The sequence below is a fragment of the Elephantulus edwardii genome, unplaced genomic scaffold (assembly GCF_000299155.1).
Source record: "Elephantulus edwardii isolate Elephantulus edwardi_28Jun2011 unplaced genomic scaffold, EleEdw1.0 scaffold00262, whole genome shotgun sequence".
NCBI lineage: Eukaryota > Metazoa > Chordata > Mammalia > Macroscelidea > Macroscelididae > Elephantulus > Elephantulus edwardii.
In genome coordinates, this window is record NW_006400012.1 from 2,083,161 (window position 1) to 2,094,110 (window position 10,950).

A 10,950-nucleotide genomic window follows, 5' to 3' on the forward strand; every position below is an offset into this window, starting at 1 on the left:
ATTACCCTCTTGGCAAAGTAAAAGAAAAGATTCTTTCATTATTTTACAAACCCTCCCCCAGGTCCACTCCACCATGTAGCCATCGCTCTAGACTCCTGTCATGACCTAAATACCGAATCATATATCTCGATAAAAGTGTTTTAAAAGCAAGTGTATGTCAAAGGTGATGAGGATTGGGTTTCAGACCATCACAATAAAGTAAAGAGAAAATGGCGATAAAGAGAATTACACCCCCCCCACCCACCCCCACCCCCAAAAAAGTCTGGCTTCTGACATAGAGTTTCCAAAGGCCTATTGTTTAAGAAGTGGATGCCAATCTTGCTTCCAACCCTGTCTTAATCTGGGAGCTTTACCAGACCCTGTCCACCCTGGGTAACCATTATGGCATTTGACAGACCAATGGCACAGTGTTCAGTATCACAGCAACACTATCTTACGTCAGTACAGCAAACTGACAGACAAATGCTATGTCACTTAGTACAGTGTTCTTTCCAAACAAAACTAACAGCAGGCCTGAGGGCCCAACTGACTTTCAAAATATAAAAAGCCTGCTCACCAGGTCCTGACTGACTTAAACAAGAGCTTCCAGCCTGTTGACTAAATCCAGGGGACAAATCAACTTACACATGTAACAAAAAAAACGACCCAACAGGTTACTTATGCCTGACTTAAATACAAAAGCCCGCCCACCAGGTCCTTCTTCCATTACAGATGGTATTTTGGGAGTTTTTGGTTGTTTTTGTGTAGGGCCACTATGAGGTGGCAGTGGGTTTGGTTTCGGGGAAGGGAGGCTTGATTACTTTATATTTTATTTATAGAGTCTAGAGCATTGTTTTTGTATTTTTTAATAAAGTAATTTTAGTGTACAATGTACCATTTTAATAAAAAGGAAACCGCTTACAAATGCTTTGCTATTTCAGGATGTCATGCAGCTAGTTCAGTTAGACAAATTTTCTGCTATTTTGGATTGTTACTGTGGGGTCATATGGTAATTCTAGTTGTAGTTTTCTGAAGAACCACCGTACTGTTTTCCATAGCAGCTGTATCATTTTTTTTATCCTTAACAGCATTGTATAAGGGTTCTATCTAATATTGCCACATCCTTGGTAATGTTTGTTGTTTCCTGTTTTTCACCCATCCTTTTGGGAATTGAATTAAACGATATTTTGATATATGTATAACTTGGTGGCTGGCTAATAACACTTTTAATATCTTTTCATGTGTTTGATGGTCATCTCCATATCCTTTTGAGTGAAATGACTTCAAGTATTGGTTTTTGTTTTGTATAATTGAGTTGTCTTCAGGTTGTTAAGTTGTTGAGGTTTTATGTATATTTTGGTTATTAAGGTCTTGTTGGATATATGAATTTTTTTTTTTTTGGATATATGAATTCTTAAGATACTTTTCTAGGATTGGATTAGGTTCACTTCTTTCATAAAGTCTTTTGCCAGTCAAATTTTTACATTTTTATAAGGTTCCTCTATGTACTTTTGCTAATTTATTGCATTATCCATTGATGAAAGTTAGGCTGAGAATTATTTCCTCTGCTTCTAAGAATTTTATGGTTGTAGTTTGCATAATTATAAGGCAAAGTTCCTGGTTCATTTTTTTGCCTGTGATTATTATTACGTTTTCTGAATGCCATTTCTCGAAATGATTTTTCTTTCTCCAACAACTGAACTTTAGCACCTCTTTAAAAAGCAGTTGACCATACATGTGTGAGTTTATTTCTGGGCTCTCATTTCTATTCTGGCGGTCTGTATATCTCCTCTTTTGTGCCTTTCAGACTGTTTTGTTGACTGCATATAACCCAAAATCCAGACTTACTGCTGTTCAGGCAGCAGTTCCAGTTCACAGCAAACCATGTATTGGGTTTCTAAGAGTGTGCATCTTAATAGGAGCAAACTACTCATCTTTTTCCCGTGGAAAGGCTGGTGGGTGCAAAGTACCAACTTTGCATTAGTAACCCATCACTTGACCTACTACACTGCCAGACCTCTTGTATCAAAAAAACTCTCAAGTTCACTGCCACAGAATTGAGTCAGACTCACAGTGATCCTATATTGGTTTTCCAAGGCTGTAAATTGCATCAAGAGGCATTTGTAATTTTTTTAAAAATTTCTTTGATTCTACCAAACTCCTGTTGGTAGTTTTATAATGTGTTGTTTAATTTCTTTTTTTAATTGAAATTTTAATGAAAGTTTACAGAGACTTTTGATATCCATTCATATTTTTGCACATTTTCCGTTTTCCTCCCTGCCCACCCTTCCCCCCTAGTTGGCTTTTCTCTTTGAAAAGAAAAAAAAAAATTCTTTCATTGTTACACAGTCTTCCCCCACCCCACACTTTACTATGCAGGTCTTATTCTGGACTCTTGCCATGAAAATAATGGCTAATCCTGTATTCCTTTTAAACAGTTCTCTCCCTCATCTGTTTCAATGCAATATGCATTACTTACCCTCTCTTAGGTTCCCCCTAACCCCTATGTCAGTCCCATTTTACAGCAGTGGCACTATGCAGTGTTTGTCCTTTTGTGACTGAGGTATTGCACTCAGTATAGTGTCTTCCAGGGTCACCCATTTTGTGTAATATTTCATGAGTTCCTTGTTTTTCAGTGCAGCATAATATTCCGTTGTGTGAATATACCACAGCTTCTCTATATCCATTCGTTTGTTGATGGGCACTTGGGTTGTTTCCAACTCTTTGCTATTGGGAACAAAGCTGCAATAAACATGGGTGTGCATTGTTTAATTTCTTTGAGTATTTTCTAGAGTTCCCTCCTTCCCCATTTATTGATGTCTAGCTTCACTTTGTTGTGGTTAAAATACTTCATATTATTTCACTCATTTTCAATTTCTCAAAATTGGCTTTTTGCACTAGAATGTACTCTGTCCTACAGAATGAGTCATACATGTGCACTGGAGTAGAATATATATTGTGCTCTTTTGGTGTGGAGTGTTCTATATATGTTAATGTTAGTTGGTTTATAGTGTCATTGAGATCCTCTATATCCTTGTTTATCTTTCGTGATGTTCTGCCCAGTATTGAAAGTGGTGTATTTAAATCTAATTACTATTACAGTACTGTCTGTTTTTCTTTAAAGTTTTAACAATTTTTGCTTTACTTACACATATGTGCCCTGATGTTGGGTGCATGTATATTTATGATTGTTTAATCTTGTGAATTGACTGGTTTTTTCAGTATGTGATGCCCATTTTTACTTCTTCTGACTGATTTTGTCTTAGATTTTGTCTGATATTGAGATTGCTCTCTTGACTATTTGCGTGGAATATTTCCCCCCTCATCATTTCACTTTCAACTTGTTCACATCCTTGGGTTTGAAATATGTCTCTGTTTAGCATATAGCAGGATCTTGGGTTCTTTAATCTGTTCTGCCACTCTATCTTTTATTTGAGGCATTTAGTTCATTTGTTGTTGTTAAGTGTTATCAAGTCAAGTAGGACCCAAAGCTACCCAGTGAGCCACCAATCTGAACCCTGGCCTATCCTGCAACATCCTTATCTTATTGTTTACATTCACTGTAATTACTGATAAGAAGTGACTTAACTCCTTCCATTTTGTTTTTTCATGTGTCTTAAACTTTCTTTGTCTGTGTTCTTTAGAATTGCTGCTTTTGTGTTTTGTTGGTTTGAAACTTTAATCAGGTTTCACAACAGTTACTAATGGTAAATTAGAAAACATTTTGCTATATAAAGTGTTAAGCTATCCGTTGGCAAACATGACTTGCTGTGTTAATTTCTCAACTACTGAATTCCACTTTCTTGATTTGCCCAGGCCCTGGATCCGACCGAACTGAAGAGTGAAGGCCTTGTGCTTTCCCTCGAAGAGCAGCTCAGTGCATTGACCCTCTCCGAACTCCACAATCCAGATCCATCTTCCATGGTTTGCCTTAATGGCACGTCTTTCAAGGCGGAGCTTTTCAAAGACGCTCGAGAGAGCACTAAGGTATTTTTGTCAGGTCTTATTCAGTTGTGACTTTGATTTCTTGCACATATTCCTGTGTAAGAAGCTGGTATGGCCATTTATGGCAAAGCAAGAACTATTAGATTATAGTTGATCAGATTTTTCCTTCTGTTCTTAAAACTTCATTGTATTTCACAAATATATAGCCCAGAATCACGGCAGATTTGCTGTCATGGATTACTGAGAGAAGAGCATACCAATTTTATGTGAAAACTGGCTAAGGAACTGAGCAAATTTTTAAGGGAAAGCTTTAAAGGAAGGCAACAAAGGCTAGAGACTGTGTTATACATATGAGCGAGCGCTTTTAGTAAATACCCAAGGAACTTATGTGGAAGCTTTAACAAGTACTCATCAGTCTGGAGCAGCCCTCTTTTAACATTTGGATTGTTGTTGGCTTTAAAGTGGGCAGAGCTCTTGTACTTGCTCCTTTTGTAAATGTTAAAATAGGATCTTCTCTTTTATTCGTGGTGTGCTAGATGTTAGGAGTTCAGTCATAGCCTCCTTGGAGCATCTCAAGTAGTGAAAGCAAATGGTTATTCCTAAATAGTTAATTTACAGTGTGATAAAGTTCATGACAGTAGACATAAAAAAGTTCTGCAGTAATGTGTAGATAGTGGGTATACCTGCCTCACTTATTTTTGGAGGCTGAGGAGGACCTCTGAAAAAAAGTGATAGTAAGCTGTTTTATAATTGTGTTCTAGGCAAAAGGAACAGGATAGACAAGCTATGACATATTGGAGGAAGGCTTTTTGTATAACAAGAGCATTGAGTTTGAGATCATAGTGAGAGATGGATGAGTCCAGAGAAGTTGAGACTAGAGCAGCAAAGCCTGGTAGGTCATTTTAAGGACTTTATACAGACAGACAGGGGAATGTGCAATTTAGAAATACCCCTCTCACTGCAGAGAAAATTAAATAGAAAAGTAGTAGGGTAACACTAGAGGCAGAGGGGCCATCTAAGAGGCTGCAACAATAATTCAGGTTAGAGAAAATGGGGGGAAAAGTGAATTTGCTTAAACCTACATATGCTAATGTAACGTTTTCCCAGATATCATCTCTGTTGGCAGAATTGGAGGCAATCCGAAGAAATTCAGAGTCCCAGAAGAGGTAATATGTTGTTTCCTTTTCCAAGTATTAGCTACAATTAAGTAAGAAAATTTGATGCTGTTTGGTACGGAGTGAATTGCATCCTCCTCCAAAGTATGTGTTGTAAGTTCTAACCTCTATGTCACTAAGATTATAGCACAAATTCCCTCTGATTTCTAGTTAAAATATTTGTGGTACAGATTGGAAGGAAACCCCTAAAGATTCAGGATAAGCTAAGCGTCTGAAGAAACTTAAAAGTAGAGATGCATATAAAGAAAAGCAAAGGTTTGGAACTTCAGAAGGGCAGGTGATGTTCTCAGGATAGGATAGGTGCCTAGGTATGAGGATGTATTCTTATTTGTTATACCTTACATAAGTGTTATACAGCAAAACAGCAAAATTCAAACCATAGTTGGGATAGGATGAGTACAAGGTTGACAGCTTGGTGTTCTATCTGCATGGCCACAGATCTATTGGTAAGCACATGGGCTCCAAATGAGAAAAAATTGCACTCTTTAGTTTGGTCTCCACTTTATTCTGATTTAAAAGTAAATCTATAGGATAGATCTAGAAATAATGGCTGTGCTGTAATCCTCCAGCTTGTGAGTATTTTTTTTCCCTTTGGAGGTCTTTTTTCCTAGTTTAACCTGTTTTTGGCTTCTCTTCCTGCCAGTGTCATTGTTTCCCAGTGGGCCAGCATGCTTAAGGTTGTAGCATTGCACCTTGAGAGACGCGGACTGACTTACGCCACCATTGATGGCTCTGTCAACCCCAAACAGAGGATGGACTTGGTTGAGGCATTCAACAGTAATTCCAAGGGCCCACAGGTACAAGTTGGTAATGTGAGGCTATGTGATAAAAAGAGCAATTTGACCTTTGTTCTGTATATAGTCATAATATAGCAACTTGGTTTAACAATACTTTGAGCCTTGATAATTTATTGGGATACCTATCAAAGTATAAGAACAACCTAAAGATAATGAAAAGAGAATAAAGTACAAAGAAGACTGAAAGGAGAATAAGATCAGAATTGGTTAGGATCAAGAGAGTCTTTGTGAAGGGTAAAGATGTGAGGTGAACCTTAAAAGATAGGGGGCATTAGATAGGATATAGAGGGAAGTGGAAGAAGTCAGGCATGCAATTGTGGATAATCAGAATTTGGAATGCATTAGTAATAGGTAGGAGAACGATAGCTTTAGGGAACAGAGGGCTGATGGAATAGATATGATCTCCTTAATGGATAGATACCCACACTAGGCAGTATTGGGCTCTCAGTTGCGGTATTTGCATATTTTGTCAGTCTCACTCAATTAGTGTTTTACGGTTGACTCAAAAAATGAAGTATAAGATTCGGAATGAAAAACAGTATATACTCACTTTATAAGTAAACCAGTATATATTTTTAAAAAAAAAAGAAATACATATTTTCACAAACTTGATGCATAAGAAATAGCATATTAAATTTTTAAAACTATTGTAATGATAGCAGAAAGATGTTTAATAGGATTAAATTTAATAACATTGATTATTTGTATTGATCTTGGACTTGAACAAAAGTGCAAAGAAGAGATATTTCAAGAGATCAGCTTTATATAAAGTTAATGGTTTACTCCTTTTGAAGGTTATGCTAATCTCACTCTTGGCTGGAGGTGTTGGTCTGAACTTGACAGGAGGAAACCACCTTTTTCTTCTTGACATGCACTGGTAACTATTCTGGAACTTTCTTGCATTGTCATGACATTCCAGGGAAAATAGGGGGCCAGAGGGACACTCACTCTCATTGCTGTCTCGTTAGTAAGGTTTCTGCGGCTCTAAATCTCATATGAAGACATTGCTCACCTTTCATCCTTGAAGCTGCTGGTGGATTTGAACCACCAGAGAGGTGCAGCCTTTTTGTTAGTAGTGCAGCTCCCTGCAGACCGTGACAAAAGAGCACTCTTGAGGAACAATAGGGACATACGTATTTTGAATGTGGTCTTTTTTCTCTTGTAGAAATGCTTCCATATTCATTTGTTTATAACGACAGATCCAAAAAGGGTGCTGAGCTAGCTGACTTTCCTGAATCTCTGAGCAAGCAGGACTTCAAATAACTGCTTAAAATCGTCCTTTCATTTTAGTGTTAATGTACCAACTGTTTCCATGGTAACTGGAAGCAGCTTTTCCTCACAGTGAAAGGCCTAACACCTCTCAGTACTACCTCCTTTCCAGAACACATTCCAGATGTAATTATTTATTGAAAACCAAACAAATATCAATCTTTGAGAAGTCCTTTCTTCCTAAAGAAAAAGGCTAATTCCATTTTCTAATTATGTTAAAAGTAAGCTTAACATATAGCCCCTACACTCAACCCAATCCAGGAGAATAATAACATCCTTCCTGAATGGAAGAGGGGTGTGTGTGTGTGTGTGTGTGTGTGTGTGTGTGTGTGTGTGTGTGTGTGTGCGCGCGCGCGCGCGCATTCGTGCTGGAAGTAAAGCTTACTGATCTCAATTTTTTATATTTCATATGCAAATCAAGGATGGCACTGTTACTAGATATTGCTATTTGGCTAAGTCTTCAGGCCATTCTGATTGGAGCCAACATACCAAACTATTTTTCTCTGTGTAGAGAATGTATTTAGATCTTGGGACTCCCCTATACATGTGAATGAGGAAAGCATGCTAAGAATGTATGATAAAAAGGATATTATTTTCTGAAGTGGAGAAATATTAGCTAGGATTTTAAAGAGGTGAAACAAGAAATTGGTTTGGAGTTGATGATGCGAATTTATGAAGAAGGAACAAATTAATTCTACTTGATTACATCATTTAATTTATTAAAGTAGAAAAAAATGTATTTGAAATCATTTAACCAGCCCTCCTGGTTTCCAAGTAGGAGTCTGAAGTCTTGAGGGTTGCGGTTAGGTGATTTGCCTAAGGTCATTCAACTAGTTAGTGACTGGATTTGAGTCTAAGTGTCATCTCAGTTATTTCCTCGCTGCACATGATGATTGAGCTTCAAGTTACCATTAACAATCTATACATAGTTTCTCATCAAATGCCAAGAAAGCACCTTGAAACTAATTTTTCTTAGGCCAGGACAGCCTGTGTCAGTGATTAGCAAACTTTTCCTGTAACTAATTTAAGCTAGATGGTATATCTTTTGGCTTTGCATGCAATATAGGTCTCTGTCACATAGTCCTTATGATTTTTTTTTTTATTCCTCCCCACACCCCACTGTTATTTTTCATTACTGTTGAGATGGAACTGATTCATAGCTGGCCCTCCAGCAGGTTTTCAGAGGCCATGAACTACACAGGAGGAGATTGCCCATCCTTCTTCCAACGAGCTGCTAGTAGATTCAAACTGGTAGATTTATGGTTGACTGTACAACTCCCTACTCATATAAACCAACCAACCCACGATCCAGTCAGTCTGTCCCGTAGTGACCGTCCACTGGGTTTCTAGAGGAGGGGTTCTCTTTATGGGAGGAGATTGCCCATCTTGTCCTGAGGAACAGCAAGTGAATTTGAATTGCTGACTTTTTTGCAGAGGAACACGTAACCAGCAGGTTGCCTGACCAGGGCTCCTTAAATGTACTAAGTCATACTTTAGGATACAGGCTCGAGTTGACCTATTAACCATAATTTACTGACCCTTAATCAGGGACACAGTGTCTTTGAACTTTACCCTCTTCTAATAGGAATCCATCACTTGAAGATCAAGCTTGTGATCGCATTTACCGAGTAGGGCAGAAGAAAGATGTTGTCATACACAAGTAAGTGAAGGTCTAAGACCCTTTCCCAACTTTCATGAAAGGCTTTCTTGAATGGTATTTTTTAAAATGTAAAGCATTTGATGATTACTTTTGAATGGTGCTTCCAAGATATACTCTCCTTGGACACAAGATAGAAGTGAACACAATTTAGAGTAACCTTGGATCTGGTCCCTTTATATGAAGAATAGGAAGGGTTGTGTAGAATAGTGAGATGTATCTCAGAGCAGCTTGAACTAGGTTATTTCCTTAGGTAACTGCAGACATAGTATCAATCAGAATGTTAATACAGGTATAATGCTATTTTTTGTTCTATATATCTTTGTAAGATTTTGCCTATTATCCCAATGATGTATTTCTTAGCAAAAGAAAAATGTTTTTAGCATTCTGTTTTAATTTTATTTAATTTGGAACAGTACCTCTGTGTTCTTTTTGTTTTATAACACTGATATTTTTGAAAACTAAACTCTTAGGTGTAGAATCTTCTATATAGGACTCTTCTTTTCATAAACAATAAAGCATATCTTAAATAAAGCATATCCACTCTACCTGTGGCCCAATCTTTCTTTTCATAGTCATGTTTTCTGAGTAATTGGAAATCACCATATTGTTTATTTAACCTCTGGAAACTGGTTTCTACCCTGTTCTACTGAAATTGATGTTGTTAAGGAATACTAACAACTTCCATATTTGCCAAGTATACTGACTTTGTTAGTTTCCCTTTGTCTCTGTCCCTGTTAGCTTATTCTGTATTCTTATCTCTTTTAATAATACTTCTACTCACTTCACTAAGTGAAAAAATCTGTATTGAAATTTCAAGATTTCCTAAATTGCAGACTATGATAGATCTATGGATGGATCCCTGCTAGGTGTCTGAAGTTGAGCATCCCTGTGCTATCCCACTGCTCCTTTATCTCATTCAACAAAGACCTATTGTGTGTACCATGTAGTTGGAAATGACTTCTGGTTTCCTTCAGTCCAGCAAGCAAACCCTTTATTTTGGCTCCATCCAGAATTCCTCAGGTTGCAGTCTCTTCATAGCAGTGCCACAATCTTTTCACCCTCTCTTCACCACCACTTCTTATGGAAAGCACTCTCTTATATTGGTCCCACAGCTGTTGTCTACAATGAAGGTAGCTAGAGACTATGCTTCTAGCAGGGGCTAATGCAATGGATAATAAAACAAATTTTCAAGGCTTCTGACACCACAATCTGCAAAATAGAAAGTAGATTTCTTAATATGGTCATACATATGAGATGTTAGATAACGAACTAGCCAATAAGAGCACAGATGGTGTACTTTTTGTGAAGGGGTATAGTCTGCTTATATTACCTCTCTGATAGCTTCAGAAATAGCCAGTTTGAATCATATCTTTTTAAATGAAGATGTCTTTAGTAAAAATTGTTTAGATCTCTAAATCATAAAGTTCTTAACTGAACCCATGTTTATACTAAATACAGGAAGAAATATCATTAAAAACTAAAGCATAGTAGAGGTTTGAATACATTATTAGATGTATACTTCTTGGGGAGTTTTCACTGTCTTCTTGTTATTTAGATTTGTTTGTGAGAGAACAGTAGAAGAGAAGATACTACAGCTCCAAGAAAAAAAGAAAAATCTGGCCAAACAGGTCCTGTCGGGATCAGGAGAATCTGTCACCAAGCTCACTTTGGCCGATCTCAAAGTTCTTTTCGGCATTTAACCACCTGTTCATAGCGTCCAGGATAGTGCCACCACTGGTTTGCAATAGGACCTGGGAATAGCATGATTCTTAACCTCTATTGTTGGCATTCTTTCACTATCAGGTTTTATGCCTTCAGAGACGCCAATTTTGATCCCAGAATTGAAGGTCTGTTATCATGTTTATCAGTTTTTTTATTTAATGAGTGGTAGGTAAAATGTTGCAGGGTTAGATTATCTGGGAAAACAAGTCTGACAGAGTTCAAAAGGCTTGTTCTAGCCTTTCTCATCTGAGGAGGGAACCACTGTTAAGTTTTCCCAGCACCGTATCTAGTCCGTCTCTTCTTGCCAATGAGACTAATCCTGAAAACAGCTCTTACAGGTCGATCAGAGCATAGATTGCTTCAGCCAGGAAGTTCTATCTCATACACAGATGTTTGGTATTTG

General features: G+C 37.5%; 1 protein-coding gene across 1 annotated transcript in view; it reads left to right on the forward strand.

Annotated features, from left to right (window-relative positions):
- TTF2 (transcription termination factor, RNA polymerase II) overlaps nucleotides 1-10,525 on the forward strand; it is a 64,423-nt gene extending 53,898 nt beyond the window's left edge. The window contains exons 18-23 of the mRNA XM_006899576.1: nucleotides 3,796-3,966; nucleotides 5,032-5,090; nucleotides 5,743-5,896; nucleotides 6,691-6,773; nucleotides 8,751-8,825; nucleotides 10,381-10,525. Coding sequence (XP_006899638.1) covers nucleotides 3,796-3,966; nucleotides 5,032-5,090; nucleotides 5,743-5,896; nucleotides 6,691-6,773; nucleotides 8,751-8,825; nucleotides 10,381-10,525 — 687 coding nt within the window. The remainder of the gene's footprint in view (nucleotides 1-3,795; nucleotides 3,967-5,031; nucleotides 5,091-5,742; nucleotides 5,897-6,690; nucleotides 6,774-8,750; nucleotides 8,826-10,380) is intronic.
- The last annotated feature ends 425 nt before the right edge of the window (nucleotides 10,526-10,950 follow it).